The 21,368-nt window shown below is 40.7% G+C and overlaps 1 protein-coding gene across 1 annotated transcript in view; it reads left to right on the forward strand.

Moving 5' to 3' along the window:
* The window catches only part of LOC140859195 (mRNA cap guanine-N(7) methyltransferase 2-like), a 36,126-nt gene extending 22,269 nt beyond the window's left edge, over positions 1 to 13,857 (forward strand). Inside the window, exons 4-6 of the mRNA XM_073260828.1 lie at positions 13,057 to 13,145; positions 13,227 to 13,324; positions 13,429 to 13,857. Of these exons, the coding sequence (XP_073116929.1) occupies positions 13,057 to 13,145; positions 13,227 to 13,324; positions 13,429 to 13,593 (352 nt within the window). The 3' untranslated portion in view covers positions 13,594 to 13,857. The remainder of the gene's footprint in view (positions 1 to 13,056; positions 13,146 to 13,226; positions 13,325 to 13,428) is intronic.
* Positions 13,858 to 21,368: the final 7,511 nt, after the last annotated feature.

Below are 21,368 nucleotides of genomic sequence, written 5' to 3' on the forward strand. Positions count from 1 at the left end.
CAAGAATCTTCAAACAACGTCGACGTCCAACAAGACGAAAGACAAAAGAAGCTCAGTAAACAACGACTCAAAGCAAGAATAGATGAGGTAATGAGAAAAATTCCATTTCATTTCATTAGTAAAGCGTGCATTACGAAGTCTTTGAAGGCCGAGATTCAGGGGACCTCGCCTCAACGAGGAAGAAGATCCTTGTCGAAAATCTTCGGTCCTAAAGGGCGAATCAGCATAGCGACGATCAGGAATTTTCAAACAACGTCGACGTCGAACAGGAACAGGACGAAAGACAAAAGAAGTTCGGTAAACGACAACTTAACACCAAAATGGACAAGGTAATAGACAACTTCATTTTCATTTCATTGGTGAAGTACACATTACAAAGCCCTGAAGGCCAAAAAAAATGGAGAATACATAAAAAAAAAAGAGAAGAAAGGAGCTCTAAGGAAGCTCGGCTTCTTCCAACTTCGAGCTCTCGGTCTCGGTCCTTATTAGGGATTGCCGTAAGTTTTCAACCTCTTCCTTTAGTTCCATCTTTCTTAGCAGCATATCCCGGTACATCTGGTGGAACCGTCGGCTCTCGCCCTCCGACTCTCGAAGCCTCTTCCTCAGGACCTCAGACTCCACCTCGGCATCTTTGATCGCCTGCTGCTTGTGGACCAGCTGAATCTTCAGCTGCTGCAGTTCAGCCTCCTCCCGCCCAAGGACCACGGACAATTCTGCCATGGTCCCCCTCAAAGAGCGGAGCTCGTCGGAGCCTTGAGCAGAGGCGAGCTGGGCTCTCTCAGATAGCTGCCTCTGAAGGCGGGCAACTTCGTCGGTCGCCGTCTGGAGCTTCCTTCGGTAGTCATCTACTTGCCCGCTCCAGCCGACTCGGTAGGCGTTGTAGTTCGCCTCAGCGTCCTGCAGCTGCTTTTGAAGGTCGGAGAGCTTCTGCGATCAGTTTCGATCGCGGTCGGCTTGGATTGTGAGCCAGGACGAGCTCCCTTCCAACTGGCCGATCTTCTCCCGTGCGGCCGTCAGCTCGACTTCAAGGGAGCTGATCTTGGAAGCCTGAGCCCAAGATCGGTCGCTGGCACGTTTCCGGAGTTCCTCGAGCTCTGTAACGAAGTCGGCCTTCTTCCGTGTGAATTCCATGAGCCCCTTTTTGTGGAGGTCCTGAAGACGAACAGCCTCTGCAGTGACTTCCGAATGGCTCTTCCTCAGTCAGTGAAGTTCATCTTCCAGCTTCTTGGATTTCTTCTTCAACTGACGAACTTTCCTTCTGAGGTCTCGGATCGTCGACTTCAGAGGAATCCCCTGTAGCAGGGGGAGAGCTTCGGCAGGGCACTGTCGTTGGGAGACAAGAGTGCCACGACTCAGATTAGTACAAGAAGATAAAGAGAAGGAAAAGAATACAGAAGGAAAAAAAAATAGAGGGGGCCCTCTGTAAAGAAGAATCCGATTTCATTGATTAAATAATTTTCAAGTACAAGAGAACGAAGAAAAATCACCACAAAGAAAAAATACAAAGCTAGAGGTTCCGGACCTCTGGGGTAGAAGTAGAGGGGCTCGGCGTCCCCGGAAGATCGTCAGCGGCAGTCGCGGCGGTCGACGAGGTCCCGGCTGGGGGAGGACTGGCAGCGGCTTCGGATGGTCCGGCTTCATCATCGGATGCCTTGTTCAGGAAGCCGAGATTCAATTCGGGAAACCTCCCAGCCACCTCTTGGCAGAGTTCGAAACCCTTGATGAAGGCATCCTGGCCGAATTGGACCTTTAGATTCTCCATCTCGGAGGAGGCTTTGAACTCCTCCACTGCTCGGGCCCTTGTCTCCGAGACCAGGGACGGGATCCGCACTTTCAGCTCGAAAACCTACGCCTTCAACTCGAAAACCTGCGCCTTCAATGCGGAGACCTCGGCCTCAGCCTTCCCTCTTTCCTCCAAGACGGTCCTCAGATCGGACGAGATTTGTCCCTCCTTTTCCAGCGCCTCCCGGAGACTTAGGACCTCGGCGATCTTCTCCTCGAGGCGGGCGGCCCCAACCAGGCGATCTTCTTCTGCACGAGTTGCCTCCCTCTTGGCAATCTTCACCGCCTTGACATTGGCGACAAGCTGGTGCCCAATCTGTAAGAGAGGTCAGGGAGTCAATATAAAGGCTGAAGAATAAATTAAGAAGCAGGGAGGAGGAAAAAGATGAGTTAACCTACTTCGAGGAAAGATCCTAGAGAGTCCCAGACCTACAGCTCAGGATCGACTAGGACGATCCTCTCGACGACCTTGGGCAGAATGCACCCTTTGACTAGCCTCTTTATTAAGTCTCTGTTGTTGAAGGGATTTTCCCCCAGGTCTTTCTTGGAGCCGCTGGCCCCCTCGACGGCAACCTTATGACTGCGGCTCCTCTGGGCCAGGGTCTTCTTTCTCCTCCTCCCTTCGGCTCCGGGCGCCCCCTCGGAACGAGCTTTGGAGCGGGATCCTCGGCCGGAGGGCTCCTTGAAAGGGCTCGAGGGACTTTGGGTTTGGCGTCGAAAGGGACTTCGACGGCGACGGCCACCGGAGCAGGCGTGGCCGAGTTTGTCCCTTCTGTCCTGGCTTTCTTCACCGACCCCGAAGTCGAGGCATCTTTCCTCTTGTGGGTCTTGAGATCCTGGGCTAACCTCCGAGCTACGCTTGCGTCCATGTCTGCGATAAAAGAAAATCAACACGGCTTAGAGATGGAATAAGAGAAAGAAAAAAAAATAAATATAATAATGGTACCGGTAGGGTTAAGAGGACTCAGGCCGACGTTGAACAAAAGTTGTTCCTTCAGAAGTTCAGGGAGGAGGGGGGCTCGATAGGCCTCGAGCTTTTTGGAGGCCTCGAGGTCGTCTCTTTCCAGGCTAGAAGTCTGGCAGACGGAATCCCTCAGAGAGCCCCAGGGGGTAATTCTAGCTCCAAGATCGGGCATCGGACATAGAAGAACCTCTCCTTCCAGTTGTGGATAGAAGAAGGGGCGTCTTTCAGCAACCCCTTTCTATCGAACTAAGGGGAGAAGTACCACCAATCCTTTACCGAGGGATGACGCTTGAAGGTGTAGAAATTTCTAAACAAAGAAAGTGTCGGTCGAACTTCAGCTAAACTACAAAGAGAAAGAAACCCTATTAAAAACCTAAAGGAGTTCGGCACGACGGAAACTAGAGAAATGTTCAGAAAACGAAAGAGAGCGACGACAAAGGATGGTAGGGGAAGCCGAAGTCCGGCACGGAAGGCCTCCTGGTACAGACAGAAGCGGCCGGGAGGAGAGGCGCTAGCCCGGTCAGTTAGCCCGAGAAGCTCCAGCTCGTACTCCGGAGGAACTCCATACTGAATCCTTATCAGTGAGAGTTCATCCGGAGTCAAGGAGCCGGAGATGGTGTCCGGCGCAAAGGCCAGACAAGGTTCGGTCCTAGCTACGGGTTCGTCTACGGTACAAGGACTTTGGGGAACTGGAGCTGACGAACTCCTAGAACTGCTAGAAGAGGAGATATCAGAAGACATTTTGGATCAAATGGAAGCCACAAAATTCCGAAAAAATCAGGAAAAATAGCAAACAGGCCCTCGAGGAAGCTAAACGAACAGAATACGAAGAAGAAAGGACAGAAAAACGACAAGAAGTTCCGAAACTAACCTAGATCGGCCCCAGAAGTGTAGGAAGACGGCAAGGACGATGGAAGTCAACCCGGAGGATGCCTAAGGCCGAGAAGGATGCTAGAGGAAGCTGGAGCTCTCGGGGAAGAGGAGGGGAATCGAGGGATTCTCTTAGGCAAAGCGAGACCCCTGAAGGAGGAGAACGTGTTTAAATAGACCCCGGTATCCGGTGCAATAATGATTGCGGATCTCCTCTGGTCGGCCTGCATTCGCCGCGTGTCCCACTCACCTTGACAGACCGTTGGAAACGGCTGGCAGCTGACAAAGTCATTATTACACCGTACCTAGAGCCACGCTCCGACGGAAATTCTAAAAAGAAGAAATCTTTTTCGAAAAGCCTCTAGTACCAGCGTGCCGAATGTCAAAATATCTGGCAACCACCGAATGCGAAAATCGAGGGAAGCAACTTCGGCTGTGAGAATTTTTCTGTACTTCGTTCGAAATCCGAACTCGGAAGTAGGGAGACTGGTGTTGGGTATAAAATACCCCCCGACCGAAGTTTGTAAAAGACTGACCCTTCCAGGGCTTCTCCGGCTTCCGATCTTGTGTGGCGTCTCTCTGAACCCCCCCCGACCGTCTGAGCTTCCGGACTTCTCCAACAATGAGCTTCTCCATCCATCTACCGTGCCGCTCCAAAGGCTCTCTAGGCCTCACTGTCAGCCGATCTTCTACAGTGATTAACTATTCTCCGAACTCCTTCCGGACTTCGTCAATATCCGAGCTTCTTTGACAACGAGGTTTCTACAGTAATCGGACTCCATCCGAGTTTCTATGACGGTCGACCGCCTTCAAGATTCTAATCGGCCTCCTGTGAGAGCCGAACTTCTACTACGAGCGGTCTACTCCGAACTCCTATAGCGGGCGGTCTACTCCGGATCTCTACTGTAAGCAAATTCCATTCGAGCCCTTACTGTAAACACGTCTCTTTCGAACTTCCATTACAGGTAGACTTCAGCCGAGCTTCTTCGTAGCCGGATCCCAGACGAGCTTCTACAGCGGGACGGGACTCACCGGCCAGATCGCTACTCCGAGCTCCCACGACAACCGATCTTCGATCGAGCTTCTACAATAAGCAGTCTCCTTTCAGCCTTTTGCAAGAACCAGACCTCAACCGAACTTCCATAGTGGCTGGATATCGGACGAGCTTTTACGATGGACGGACTCCGGCAGCTGGATTCTTACAACGACCGATCGCCTCCGACGTCTGCCGAACCTCCCCAGCGCCATCCGAAGTCCATCGCCGGCCGACCCTCCGTCAGATCCTTCATGAAACCGAACTTCTCCGGCAGATCTTCAGACGAGCTTTCATATCAGGCGAATCCCAGACGGACTTCTCTAGCAATCGAATTCCTACCAGGCTTCACCAACGGAAAGTCTCCATCCGAGCTTCTACAGCTGGTGACTCCCACCTGTAGTATCAGCGCCTAAGGTATCCGACAACGGTAGACTCGTTAGCAGCTTCGGAGACATCCGAGCTTCTCCCAGATCGACGGGATAGAGAGCCATTCCGCTCCATCAGATGTCCCAGCTGACAGATCCGAACTCTCTGGTAAGTCACGACAATGGCCACTACCCTGCTCTACTCTCTGCAACGGATTCCGCATGGCTCCACTACTCTCTGGCAAGTCGCGACAACGGACACCACTCTACTCTCCGTAACAAACTCCACGTGGCCTTGAACGACCCCTGACGCCACTACTCTCCGTAACAAACTCCGGGCGGCTCTGAACAGCCCACTACCAGGCGGTTACAGACGTCACTGTCAATTAGTTACACATTCCGTTTATAAAAAGGGATTCCCAGATACGTTCTTCTCTAAGCTCAAAAACTGTCTCAAAACTCTGCTAAAATTTTCACTCGAGCACTCCATTTCTGTTGAAGCAGAGTATTGACTTGAGCATCGGAGGGTCTTGCCGGAGCACCTCCAACTCCGGTTTAGACTTTCCTTGCAGGTCCTGGCGGCGGCCGCGGTCATCTCGACTCCAACTCCGGCTTCGGCAGAATTCTGCATCAACAGAATCCATGATAGTGATGTTCATCCAAGGAGGGACATGGTATTTATCCATTCCTTCAATTTGGCCCCTACTTCCATTGTAGGCATTGCAGTGTACTTTGGGATGATGCACTTTAATGGAAAATTCTTAAATCTTGTAGAGTAGTATTGCTAGATTAAAACTCTATATTTAGTTGACTTTCTAATAACTGGATGTTTATATTTATTTCATTATGGCTTTATATTAGATAATGGGTTTATTTTTGTGCATAATTATACTCTTATGGGCAACCATAGGTCAATAAACTATGTTCTAGAAAAAGTTCATTTGTGGGACCAGACTTAGAAGTGGTATTTGAAATTTTTATGCATTTATAGATGAGATATTAGATTAGGTTTTCCTATTCCTAAGAACCTAAAACTTGTTTGATGAGTCTAGAAAACTAGAATTGGATCTCATAGTTGGAGAAATGTCAAGCATAAGGTTCAATTCTATATTCTTTAGAATTAGGTAATCTCAAAGGCTTTTCTGAGAAAAGAGTACACATTTGATATGCTATGGAAAGCCTACTATCTTTATAGATGCGAAGTGATAGATTGAAGAATGTTCTTTCAATAAATGCTTCCGTTTAGGAAGCATTGTTATAGTGATGACTCTTAGCCATAGCACAAGAAGCTAGGATGTCTCACCAAGGATTCATCAGTATGGCAGCCTAATTGCTATGGGCAAATGTTAGTTTGTATGACACTAACATATTTATGTTAGTTGAGGTCAAACTTTTAACTAGCCCTCCTAACTATGGTTTGCCATACCGCCCCATATCGGATAGTATGGAACGTACCATACCAACCGATATCGTGCCAATATGCCAAACCATCCCATATCAATACAGTCGTACCATATCATACCGTATATTGAAATTATTGAGGGATTTTATCGATATAGGATCCGGTACCGAGAAGACGAACCTTACTCCTAACCAAGGTTTCAGAAACCGATACCGAGATCCGTACGGATTTCTGCTTGGTATGGTACGCTACCGTACCATACTGTATTGACTTGTATTGACATTAAAAAAATAAAAAAATTTTCATCCACCATCACTAAAAAAAAAAGAAAACCGTACTGAATCGTATCGAACCAGATCTGTACTGCACCAAACCAGACTGAATCCTCCGGTTTGGGCGGTTCGGCAGTGTATCAGACCGAACCAAGCAGTTTGGTCCAGCATCCTTTGTTTTCCCAAAAAAGGTCCGAATTCGATCGGCTAGCTGCCGGTCTTGCTCGGTTCGCCCCGTATCGGCCGGTTCGGGTGGTATGGCAAACCCTGCTCCCAACTCTTGGTTCATGAAGCAAGCCCATGGTGCATGTTTTCAATTCTTTGCAGTGGTTTGGAGAAGCAAGTCCTTGGAGGATGAAGAGATGCATCTTTAGAGGGGGTTTGAAGCAAAGGTTCCAATGTTGACCATGGGGAATCTTCAACTTACTAAGCCCTTATCCCAAACTAGTTGGGGTTGACTAACCATTCGCAACATTGTTCTCTGCTTATCTAAACAAAATGCATTTGTGCTTAGAGGCACTCTTTAATCTTTAGTCCTTATTCACCACGTATGTATAGGATTTTGAAGTTTGCAAGTGAACTTGTTAAACAATGATATATGTATGTATGTATATGTATGTATGTATGTAAAATCCAATTATTGGTTTTTTTTCTTTTTGAATATTGGAAACTTGAAACTTGTTTGATAGTTGCTAGGGCGGTGGCCTGGTGCCCACGGGGTGGGGTTGTTAATAGGGTTGTGTCGATGGCTGTTGGTAGTGGTAGCATTGGTGGTGGTGGTGGTGATAGCAGTGGTGTTTGTCATGGTGATGGTGACAAGGGTAAAAGAGAAGTAATTTGCAAAAAAAAAATTGAAAGCCAAGATTTCTGGCCTTTACTTTTCCCTGAACTAGACAATGGCTTTTAAAAAATTGGAAACATAAAATCACCTACCAAACAACTTTTACGCCTTGATTTTTATGATTTTGAAAGTGAAAACCAAAAGTTGAAAACTGACAGCTGACAACCATGCCATATAGGGCTGATGTTTTGTATTTTCTTTTTATTATAGCTAATGATGATAAGAAAGACATGTTTGTGACTATCTTGAGTGTCATTCTAAAGTGGACTACATTTCTAACAATTCTACATATTTGTGGCATGCAAATCATATTAACACTGATAGGATTCATGGTGTAGTTGGGAATAAGGAATGTCTCGTTCAGCCCATGCCAAACCAAACTGACTCTGACATAGGATAGTTTGGCCGTGAGGGTTGGTTCAAGTTATAAAATTCCTCACCTCTCCCATCCCCGGGTCGAACCATCGAGCTTGGAGAACCTTTGAGGGCTCTCTTGCTTGCTCTCTCTGCCTTGCGAGGGCTTTCTCCATTGGATGTTTGGGGCCTTTGCTCTCTCTCCACTGGACGGTTGCTTAAGGTAAGCCTCCCTCTCCTTTCCTCCTCTCTCTCTCTGTGTCCCTATTGTTGTATTCGAACAACTTTAAGTTGCTTCAAGCCCTTGCAAAACCCTCACTTCCCCTCTCTCTCCCTCTCCTACCTCATTTGGCCTCTATCTTCTCATAAATTTATTGTTGGATGCCTTAGCCTCGGCCTAGTGAGTTCAATAGCCTTAGCCTCTCTCTCCCCCTCCCTCTCCTTCTTTCTCTCCCTCTCCATAGTTCCGATACACTGTGGTTCGGTACGATATATACCGATACCATATCGTACCAATCAGTGGCTGATATGACTCTTGGTATTGGTTCAGTGGACCCTAGTTGGGAGTGGACATTTGAGGTTTTTGGATGTTTTGAACTGGTTTACCTTTTAGTCATTCTTTTGAGAACCAAAGTTCCATATCTCAAAAAAGGAGAGCTTGATGATGAATTAATTGAACTAGTTCACATGGATTTATGTCCTCTATTAATGTGGTTGTGAGATGTGGATACAAGTTCATCATTTTCATTGATGATTACTCAAGATTCGGATTCTACCACTAAAAGTTTGAGTCTTTTAAAAATTTCATGGAGTACATAGTATTGGTTGGAAAAGAGTCTAAGGGTACCTATTCGGGCTTTATGTTTAGATGGAAGAGGCGGATATTTCTTGAACGAATTTCTGGACTATTTAAGAGTAATGGGATGCCTCTTAGTAGGCTAATCTTGGGTGCCTTTAGGCAATTTGAGATTGTTGTAAAGAGCAATGGGATCTAGGTCCAAGGTTTTACATCCCGATGGGATGGGAGGCGTCTTGGCCATCTCAGCCTGTTCCTATGAGAAAATAAGATTGGGATGGGCTTCGGATTCCAAAATCCATCCAAGTAGGGAGAGGAGGAAATGAAGGAAAAATGAAGGAAAGGAAAAAACGAAAAGAAAGAAGAAAAATGAAAAAAAGAAAGGAAGAGAGAAGAAAAAGAAAGAAAAAGAAAAAAGAAAGGAAGGGAGAGGAAAAGAAAGAAAAAAAGAAAGGAAGAAGAGGAGAAAGATGGATGATATCCATTAGGATGCATGATCGGGATTACTGTCGGATTGGACGGGACAATGGGACATCTTATTCTATGGAGAAATTGGGACACCTTTCTCCTATGGGATTTAAAATCTTGGTTAGGTCCATGATGGGTTATGCTAGACTTTCTTTAAACTTGTTGCATTATGCAATACAGAGTGCATATGTTTTACTACATGTAATGGGAACTCTTCACGATCATCGATTGTCAGTGGTACATCCCATGGTCTTACATGACAGTGTGAGAAACAAATAGCTGAACAAAGGTGTGGTACATATGTATGTGTAATCTTTTAAAATTCTGATACTAAATAATGTTGAAGAGTCCCAAGTGAACAAGAGTTGGAAACCCAGCCGTCTCCTCTCTCCTTCATGTGTCCCAATTGATAGAGGGCAAAAACAAAGCTGCTAACTCTTGGGACTCTCCAAGATACCAGATTCTCAAGTCCTAATTCAAAAATCCCAAAAGATTTGCCTTCTCAATCATCAGCTTTATCTTTCTATCTTGAGAAATTTGACACTAGAAAACTAGAACAAACTCTTAACCAAGGTTTTACATTCCGGCGGGACGGGAGGCCGTCCCCGTTGTCCCATCCCGTTCCTATAAAAAAAGAGATCGGGATGGGGTCGGGACTCTAAAACCCATTCATACAGAGAAAGAAGAAGAAAAAGAAAAGAAAGAAGTGAAGATAAAAAAGAAAAAAGTGAAAGGAAAGAAGAAGAAGAAAAATGAAAGGAAAAATGGAAGGGAGAAAAAAAAAGGGAAGGAAAGAAGAAAGAAGAAAAAAGAAAAAAAAAGAAAAGAAGGGATGACAAAAGGAAAGAAAAAAAGAAAAAAAAAGGAAGGTAGAAGAAAAAGAAAGAAAAGAAGGAAAGAAAAAATAAAGAAAGAAAAAAAGAAGGGAGAGAGGTGGAGGATATCTATCAAGATGCATGACTTGGATGGCTATTGGGATAGGATGGAATAGCAGGGCATCCCGTTCTATGCAGATACTGAGATAGCTTTATCCCACGGGATTTAAAATCTTGCTCTTAACAAATTAAATGGTTGACTGTAATTGATCTTAGCCATCCATTCTTTCTTATGCATTGCATGTTTCAAGATCTAGTTACATATTAATTAAGCTGAATTTTAACTTTGTTAGGCTCACCATATGAGATGTGGAGAGGAAAGGAACCCAGCTTGTGGCACTTTAGAGTGTAAGGTTATTGTGCATACCTTGATAAGTTGGATGAGTTATGCTTCTTTGTCAGTTTATGTATGTAAACTAGGGGATACTAATTGCACAAGGATGAACAAAATCTTATTAGTAAAACTGTCTTTTTTGGAGGACATTACTCTCTCTAAACAAGCAGTCCTAGACATAGATTTGAGAGAAGTGGGGGAGAATGTACCTTAGGATTATACTAAATTTCAATTGAACCTCCAGCTCATCAAAAATAGAGACGCGAACATTGTAATAGACATAAGAATCTTGGGGATTCTCCTATGTAGGAGAAACTTATGACTCTCGGTTACAAAGACAGTGATCCTTGTAACTATTAACAGGTTATCTTAGATGTTGACTCTTCAAACTCACAAATGGATATTATGAAAACTAATATCATCTCAACTCTTGTGGATCTACTCGAAGGGACAAAACACATTTGATGCTAGTGGATATTTAAATAGAAAAAAGACATGGATGGGAAGGTTGAAATGTTCAAGGTACAACTGGTGGCAGAAGGGCACATTCTGATCAATGAAGTAATCATTAAAAAATCTTTTTTCTTGTGTTCAGGTTGAAATCCATTAGAATGCTGTTGAATAGCTTACTATAATTATGAAATTTGGTTGATGAATGTTAAGACTCATTCAAAATTAAATGCTGGATAAAGAGATCTATATGGCTTAGTGAGCAGAATTCATCTCTCTACAGTAAGAGCACATGGTTTCCAACATGAACAAATCCATATTTGTTCTCAAGCAAGCCTAAAGTAGCTGGAACAAGAGATTTGATCACACCATCAAAGAATATGGGTTTTGAAAAAAAAAAAATCCAAAAGAATCCCATGTATATGAGAAGATGGAGGGCCCAAACTTTGTATTCCTTGTGTTGTATGTAGGAAGTAGCACTATACTAATAATCAAATTGTCGCTTTCCGTGAAACATCTAGGAGGGGTATCTTACATTTTGGCCTTAAGTTGTTGCAAGATAGGCATTGAAAGTTGAGTGAAACCGTCCAAGTCATTTACACGAAATAATAGTCAGATTTCAAATGTATCTAGCAAAATCCACCATGTGATCCTTCAAACATGGGATCTACCTTTCATAACATATGTGAAGGTTTAGGAAGATATCCAACTAATGGAACAAGTTTTCCCTAGTTTCTAAGTTTTTTTAAAGCTTTTTTTTGGATCTTTGGTACATCTTGTTATGTAGTACTAGCATTTTTCTGGCACTGCCTACCAACATGAATATTTGAAACCTTTTCATTGATTTCTTTAGAGATGATGCAAATGCTAGTTTTATTTAAATGAAATATGTAAAAGTGGAGATGATATAAAAGACAGCAGAATTCATTCTTTTAAAATAAGAAAAAAGGGAAAAAAGGAAGAAACAACTTTCTTGATTAGAAAGAGAGAAAGTGCCTATAGACATGAAAAAGAACTACCTCCACAAAGAATGTCAACTAGTGTGCTGTGAAATTATAGTGATGCAGCCCACAATCCTCCCTCCAAGTCATGATGCTCTGCCATTAGACGGGAATTTGTAAAAGGAATTTCTGATGTTGATTCTTCCGCTATCCACGTTAAGTTATCAGCCTAATCTTCTAATCTTCTTAACAAGAGGGAGGTGGCAACCACTCAACCAGTCAATTCTTTACAACTTTGCCATTGTAATAAGCAAAAGAGCTCTCTGAAGGTGCAAACTCCAAGTGGTCCCTGAGAAATCATAATGTAATTAAAGTTATGCTGCCCTGTTAACCTGCATACAAATGCTTTATGGGCACACACCATGATGTTGTAAGCAATTATATAGACGAGCAGTAGACTTGCAGCCCAATAGGATTGAACATTGTGTGCTATTTTTGTATTCTTAATTCCTAGATATGTCGTTTAGGGCCTCACAGAGGACACTCCGATGGGCTCCCACCTGTATATCTTTACATCATCCAAATTTGTGTTGTACTTTATCCCATCTTGCTTAGAAGTTGCCTGCTGGGGTAAATATACTATAGTGTGTCACTATACCATAGAGCTAGGAACATGGAAGGACTGGTGGACAGGTTTGCTTGGACCCAATAATACGTATCAAAGTCATGGCACGCAACTTTGCAATTAACTGGTATATGAATTGGCTTTGATCATGCATGAAATGGACTAATGCTCTTTCAAGATTCTAGAAATTCTTCATCATTGTTGTTCTTTTTGTTCTTGCCTTGGTCCACATTGGGGCTATACTTCGGGATGAGACTTGTTTATTGCTTTGAAATCAATGTACCAAGGCAGAAACAACTTGCATTATATAGTAGTATTTCCATATGAACGCAATGTTTGGATCTGTGACTAAAGGGTTTTATTTCAGATATGCTGTGGCAACCAACCAGCATATATTATGCAGATTTAAAAATGTGCCGTGTTCAAGTCTGACTCTTAATGAACCAATGTTGATTTTCAGATATGCAGATAATCAACTTAATATAGCTGGTTGTTTAAAACTAATGAGGGCAAATTCTAAGATAATCTTGGTTGGAACTTATTTGAAAGGAAAACAGCCTTGATTTAGTTTAGAAACCTTTTAAGGTGTTCTATTATTTTAACCAGTTGTTATGCTTCTCCTAGGATTTTCATTTTGTTTTCTAGCTAGCAAACCTGAAGATGCTTGTAATTTGCTCTCAGAGCACAATTTGCAGGAATGCTTTTCAGTTATGGTGCAAATTTTGTAGATCCTCGAGGAAAGCTTCTTGCTCGTTCCTATGACTTGTTAGGTGAAGTTGTACACTTTCCTTTATTATACGTGAGGATTCCTTCTCCAGCCAGCATTGACTGTAGTTTCAATATTTCTGCAGGTTTATATTCTATATTTGTATTTCAGAAGCCTGACCCTGATGTTGTCCCCCCCATTATGACTCCCATGTTGCAGGATGGAAATCATGCCCATGAAGAAGCAAGTTTTCTTACTTTTGAGAATCATGTTTCAAGCTTTTCAACTATGATCATATTCATGCTTATGATTCCACTCTCGGTTAATTTTTTTTTTAACCTTGTCAGCAGCATGAATGGATAGGGAGCAGCTGGAGGCAGCAGATACCGGCTGATGAAGAGAAACCCGGGCATGCAGACCCATCTCTTGGTCCTAGCGGTATCCCCGTGGAGCATGAGAAAGGTATCTTGGGCCCTGGGCCTGCTGATTTAAGGTTTCAAGAGCCATTCTAGTCTGGTAGGACTGATTTGGATGTGGCATAAACACGTGATCTGGTTTGTTCACTACATGACAGTCCAAATGTTCCAATACGTTTGCTTTACATGACATCTCCTGATTAAGAGTTGAATACATGGTTAGCTGTTGGTTTATTTTACTTCATTAGCCCGAGGACTGTCAGGGCATTACTCAATAGCTGCAATATGTTTCTTCTAGGTCTAAGTGCAAGAACCGTTAATTTCAGTAAGAATATTACAATTCATGTTTTGCTTTGAAAATGCTAGCTCTATTTGACCGATGAGTTGATTTGGCTGTAAATGAACTATATCAAATTTTGATTAGACTGGGATCTCAATGTCATGAACTTGCTTGAGCAATCAAAACTCATCTCTCTTTAGAGATATTTGAGAGAGTCGGCCATAAGCAACCAATCACGGTAGCTGGGGTTGGAGAGCAGAATTGTGAGGAATGCAAAAGGGAATTAGATATTGAAGGGGCAAACCTGCAGTGTTATTCATGGAGCATGGTTGTTGGAGGCAACTCAAGTATTTTCGAAGTGTCATGAAGAGGTGGCAATCACTCATGTCAAAGACAAATGGCGCACTTCGTGCCAACATGACTATGATCTACCTACTGTTAGGAGGAAGTGCACATGGTCTAGCAACTGGCTTCTTCCCACTCCATCCAAGGCTAGACCTGTTCATGATTTCGCCTGATTGGAAGGTACAATATCCTCATTTTCTGATCACACTTCTATCTTCTCAGCTACACAAAATATTCCAGTTGGGGGCCTTCTGGCTCTCTCCTATGACAACCTTTGCAATCTTATTTCTTGATTGTGGAAAAATTGTCCTTCGCATAGTGACCCAGCCTTAACTTCTTAATGCAAATTTGCTACTCTTTAACAGGTGGTGTTGGAGCAAAGACAACATGCCAAAAATCCTAATCAACCACAAGGAGATTCTGGATGAGGTTCATGCCCTAGACATGATTGAAGAGGAGAGATCTTCATGGCAATGATCTCCAAGGGACAGCTCGAATCTCTGGCTATATAGGAGGGTATACTCACCAGTGACACGTGTCAACACTTCAATGGCTCAAAGAATGGGACCATGATATTATTTTCACAAAATTGCTAGGAGCGGTGGTCAAGAAACGGCATTCTAAGGTTGCTTATGAACAGGTGAAATAACTGACCAAAAAGAAGTAGCTGACAAACTCGAGCATTTGTTTTGTTACTTTTTTCAAGCATCTGGAGAAGCAACTATAAGTTTTCTCAATTGATTGGGCCATAGTCTACCCCGAGCAACTGGAACTATCTACGCTGGGCTATCCTTTCACTGAAAAAAAGGTAGGAGTTTCAGCTGTAAAAGCTTACATCTGGCTGATCTCCTTTTTCCATGGCATAATTGAAACTCTCTTTAAATCTTTGGCCAACGGAGTGAAGGGTGTTATATCTTAGCTGATCATCAAAATCAGTTTTTCTTACAATAGATTCTTTTGATTTGTGCCCATGAAATTATTAGCCATTGTAAGGCTATGAGCATTGAAGAAGTGATGCTAAACTCAAGGGTCAATTGGTCTTTTCCTCTTGACTTCACAAGCAAAGAGAGGTTTCAATACAAGTTGGTGCAATTGGATCCATGGATCCATAAGAAAGTCTTTGTGCATTGCATGCGGTGTAATAAATTTAATGTGGAGTGCATCACTCAATTATTTTAAAGCATGAAGCATACCGAACAATGAGAGATATATTTAATGCCATCCAGTTTTTTCTTCCTTCAATTTTCAGTGATGAAAATATTTTTTCTTTATACAATAAAGAAAGAATAGTATTATTATTTTTTAATGTCTTTATGATTTTTCGTGAATATATATGACATTTTAAATCATATATATAATTTTTTATATATTTATAATATTTTGAATAATATATATAATTTTTTGATGCATTGTATAATTTTTTATGAATATATATGATATTTTAAATAATATATATTATATTTTGTGAATATATATGTATTCTGAATAACATATATGATTTTTTAACATCTTATATGACTTTCTGTGAGTATATATATATGATATTTCAAACAATATATATGACTTCCTATGAATATATATGACGTCTTAAACAATATATATTGTTCAGAATATCATATATATTCATAGAAAGTTATTTAAGACATTAGAAAGCAATATATGTTACTCAGGATGTCATATATATTCATAGAAAGTTATATATATTATTGGGGATGTCATATATACTCACAGAAAATTATATAAAGTGTTAGGAAGCCATATATGTTGTTAAGGATGTCATATATATTGTTCAGAATGCCATATATATTTATACGAATTCATACAAGGCATCAAGAAGTCAATATATTATTCAGGATGTTATAAATATGCAGGAAGTCATATATATGGTTTAAGACATCATATATATTCATGAAAAATCATACAAGGCATTTGAAAGTAATAATACTATTCCTTCTTTGTTGTATAAAGAAAAAAATATTTGTCACTGAAAATAAGAGAAAGAAAAAAATTGAGTGGCATTAAATATCCGTCTTATTTAAATATGCTACATGCCCCAATATTATTGGGTGATACGTTACTATTGCATCGCATGCGGTGCACAAAGAATTACTCTTGGATCCATTTTCATGCTCATGCACTAAACTGGCAATCCTTTTGAATGGCTTCCGTAGAAACTAGTTCCATCACTCGCATGTGTTGGAATTTCATGATTTTATGCATGCAAAAATTTTGAAACGAGTACACAGAAATTTTAAAAATTCAGATTAAATCTAATTTAATTCAAGCATATATAAGATCAAATCTTAAAACCATAAATAAGATCTACATATGTGAGATAGGATTTAGATATAGAAATCAAATAGAAAAAAATAAATAAAAAAGATCTAATCTTCATACCTTGACGTGGGTCGATCAACATCGCGAACTAATGATCGTGGATGTCTTCCAAAGGTCCGTTGAAATCGTACAAGTGTCTGATCTCTACGGATATCCACACGAGACTTCGATTTGATCAGAAGCTTCTTAATCTCATCGGGATGCTAGCTCTCTTGCAGAGATCGCATCTTGACGGTTGAAAAATCTTTTTTTCTCTCAAGACACTCGTAGAGAAGAAAATAATAGGAGAATGATGATCTCTACGCTAGAGATCATGAGAAGAATATATATATATATATTTTTAAACTCATGCACCAAATCTTTATCCTAGAGATGTAAAAATATATGTCCAACCCTTGGATAAAGAGAGAAAAATTTCATATCCAAACTTGGACAAAAGAGAGAGAGAAGAGTCTCTAACAACCAACCTTTGGTTGTTAGTAAGAAAGAAGAGATAGATGCAATCAAAACTCATGCCATGAAGCATCATGCCACGCCTCTCTTCTCTCCTTTTTTTTCACATACGCCTCCTTATCCTTTTGGCATCCAAAGATGATCACCATCAGGTTGTTACTGCCCCTCTCTTATCCTATGTTTAAGTAGAAAGAGAGTTTGATTTTAAGTAGGAGATAAGAGTCCAATGATCCTAGGACTCTTACATCATGATGCCGTCCAAACTTTCTTCTATTTGCGCCAAGATATCTCATGGAGAGAAAGGAGTTTCCCATGGATTCTTACATGCAAAAAAAGTGGGGCATGGGGTATATATGGCATCCAAATATGAGTGGGCATGGGGCTTCCTTATGGTGCATGGAGAGGGAGAGTCCTAACCACTTAGGACTCCTCTTTAGATGGCTGATTTAAATCAATTAAAATTTTAATCAATTCTAATTGTATTAGGAATTGATTAGACCCAAATAGATTGAAATCCTAATCTGATTAGAAGTCCCAACTATTTAGATTAAAACCTAATCCAATTAGGAATTAGATGTCACCTAGTTAAAAGAGGATTCCTAGTCTAAATAGGAATCCAAAAATCTCTTAGTTAGATCCTAGTCTAATTAGGAATTAAGTAAACTCAAATCCTAATTAAACAAAAAATTATTTTTTCATATAATTTGGTTATCTCATAATCTAATTAGACTTGATCTAATCAAACTCATGTCAAGTCAAATTGAATCTAATTCAATTAGACTTGATGCAAGTCCCATTGCTCAATCAAATTTAGCAAATTAGCAATCCAATTACTAATTAATCATCCTATAACTCACTAACTCTTTAGTGAGTTACTTAATTATAACTTTTGCATTGGATTAATTATCAATCAAATTGATAATTAAATCCTATCACAATTCATAATCGTAATTCAACTATCTGATCAGTCAAAAATCTCTTTGTGTGTGATCCCATAGGTTCTATTCTGTCTGTGTCATAGCCCAAGCCCAAGCTAGATTAACAGACCCAAGCCCAAAATGAAAAAAAAAAAATTGAAATTGATGAGAGAGAGAGTTTCTCTCTTTTCTTTCAGTCTGAACCCTGATTTTCTCTCTCTGAAATTGGACTTTCTCTCTCTACTTTCTCTCTCTAGAATTTTCTCTCTCTAGGTTGTTTCTCTCTCTTGATGGATTTTTCTCTCTCTAAAGTTATTCCTCTAGGATTAGCAAAGTGGAAGGCTTCATTGATGATCTTGATCGAGTTTAGGGAAGAGTCTGATTTTAAGTGAGGTTTTGATTTTGGGATTTATTAGATTTAATTTTGAATTAAAATTAATGTAAAAATATAATTTTGAATAATAGGCATGGAAGAATCTCCTAGAAGTTAGTCGATCTGTTCATTCAGTGCTCCGTGAAATGTAAGTAATGAATCATCTTCTCGAGATATTCCATATTTATTCTGAAAATAAATAATTATTGTCTGAAATTATGCATGATTTATGAAATTATATTTTGAAAGAAAAGTGCTTTTGAAATATTTTGGTATGTCGATTTATGCACATGTTCAATGAAATATTTATGATATAAAGTGTTTTGATACAGATCGGATTTATGCTCTCAGCCTAACTATGTTTCAGTGGGCCCCGCCAATGGGGATTATACGTTGGTACTCAGTGGACCCTGTCAGTGGGGGTTGTGCGCTGGTATTTGTGGACCCTGCCAGTGGGGGTTGTGCGCTGGTATTTGTGGACCCTGCCAGTGGGGGTTGTGCGCTGATATTCTGTGGACCCCGCCAATGGGGGTTAAACGTTGGTCATAGTCAAGGCTGTTGAGTTACGAGTGTTTTGAATCGAATCGGATTTATGATTATATTATATATGAATATTTAAAAATATTTGATTTGTATTAAATCAGCATGAAATATATTCTTATGTTTATTTGCAACATTATTCTTGAAAATTATAAAATATCTGGTAGAGATGCTTGTTACTTACTGGGCTGTCTAGCTCATTACCTTTCTTTCTATTTTTCAGATTCAGATAATTAATTTCGAACGTGGGAAGAAATATTGGGACAGAGCTTTTAGAGGCGAGATTTAGCATTGTCAACTTCATTGAACTTAGATCTATTGTTTTATTTTTAGTAAAATTTTATTGGATGTAAGACATTTGATTTAATTACTTGAATTACAGTTGAATAATAATTATTTGAATTTATTCCGCTGTGATGCATTGATATCGTGATGAGATGCCTTACATGCTTATGGAGAGAGTTCTTCATAAGTATGCGGCGGTTGCCATGACCCTCGATTCACAATCTCGGGTCGGGGGCGTGACAATTAATATGGTATCAGAGCATAAGTGGATAAATTATGACACATAGAATTTGACATAATATGAGTGTAGGTGGGTAAACATTAGGAATATTGGGACGTTAGAATATGAGCATCATAATAAACCCATCCTAACAAATAGATAAATGAATCTAATAAGGTTTTACTACTACAAGGTTATCATGCCTCCCCGTAGAATGACAAGAACTACTCAAGGAATTGCAAGAGAGACATCACAACCACGGGATGGTAGCACTCCCCATCTGACCAGTGGCACCCCTCAGGAAGGGGGAGTCGTAGATCCTAATGGGAGTGCTTCGAGAGCACGTCAAGAACCAGATATGGCTCAGTTAATGTAGATCCTAATCAGGATGGTACAAGCGCAACAACAAATACAGCAGCAAATGTTTGAACAACAGCAGATACAACGAGATACACAACAACATCAGCATCCACCACCACAACATGGAGAGCAACCAGTACACCGAAATAATATTTCAGAATTTAAAAAGTTTGCTCCTCCAGCTTTCAAGAGGACTACTGAACCTTTGGAGGCTGATAACTGGATAATGGAGATGGAGAAAGCCTTCGCTGTCCAAGAGTGTCTTGATGAAGAAAAGATTCGATATGCAGCTTATTTACTACAAGGAGAAGCATACAACTGGTGTCAGCGACTACAGCGCAAGCATGAACAAGACGGTAAATACTTACCTGGGAAAGATTTCGGATTGCATTCTATGATCAGTATTTTCTCCGGAGTATAAGGATCCAGAAAGAGCAAGAGTTTATTTATTTGAAGCAAAAGGGTATGAGTGTGACTGAATATGAAGCAAAATTTATAGAGTTAGCAAAATTTGCTCCGAGATTAGTGGATGGTGAGCAAGAACGTATTCACAAGTTTGAGATGGGACTGAGAACTGAGATTCGAAAACAAGTGGTTCCATATGAATTGACAACTTATGCAGATGTGGTAAACAAAGCACTGATAATTGAAAGGGAAGTCAATGAAGAACGCATGGAAAGGAAAAGAAGGCAAAGAAAGAGAGCAAAATCAAATGATACACAAGGGCAGAATAATAAAAACATCAAAAGATCAGCTAAGGGAACAGTAGACAATAAGACTCAACAGATTGATAGTGAGCTGTGCTCCAGATGTGGCAAAAATCATGCAGACAAGGATTGCTATTGGAATACAGGTGCTTGTTTCAAATGTGGTCAGATGGATCATAAAATCGCTAGCTGTCTGCTAAATACCGAAAATCAAGCTGGCAAAAGAACTCATGAAGGACAACATAAGGGTGGCGGATAGATTTCTAAAACCCAGGGAAGAGTTTATGCGCTTACTCAACAGAATTCACAGGCTTCCAATACAATGGTGACAGGTATGAAAAATTTCGAGGACGAAATTTCTTTTTAGGGGTGAAGAATGTCATAGCCCAAGCCCAAGCTAGATTAATAGACCCAAGCCCAAAACGAAAAAAAAAAATTAAAATTGATGAGAGAGAGAGTTTCTCTCTCTTCTTTCAGTCTGAACCCTGACATTCTCTATCTGAAATTGGACTTTCTCTCTCTACTTTCTCTCTCTAGAATTTTCTCTCTAGGTTGTTTCTCTCTCTTGATGGATTTTTCTCTCTCTAAAGTTATTCCTCTAGGATTAGCGAAGTGGAAGGCTTCATTGATGATCTTGATCGAGTTTAGGAAAGAGTCTGATTTTAAGTGAGGTTTTGATTTTGGGATTTATTAGATTTAATTTTGAATTAAAATTAATATAAAAATATAATTTTGAATAATAGGCACGGAAGAATCTCCTAGAAGTTAGTCGATCTGTTCATTCAGTGCTCCGTGAAAGGTAAGTAATGAATCATCTTCTCGAGATATTTCTATATTTATTCTGAAAATAAATAATTATTCTCTGAAATTATGCATGATTCATGAAATTATATTTTGAAAGAAGTGCTTTTTGAAATATTATGGTACGTAGATTTATGCACATGTTCAGTAAAAAAATTATGACATATTATGGTACAGTATTTTGATATAGATCGGATTTATGCTCTTAGCCTAACTATGTTTCAGTGGGCCCCGCCAATGGGGATTATACGTT

The sequence above is a fragment of the Elaeis guineensis genome, chromosome 7 (assembly GCF_000442705.2).
Source record: "Elaeis guineensis isolate ETL-2024a chromosome 7, EG11, whole genome shotgun sequence".
In the NCBI taxonomy this organism is placed as follows: Eukaryota; Viridiplantae; Streptophyta; class Magnoliopsida; order Arecales; family Arecaceae; genus Elaeis; species Elaeis guineensis.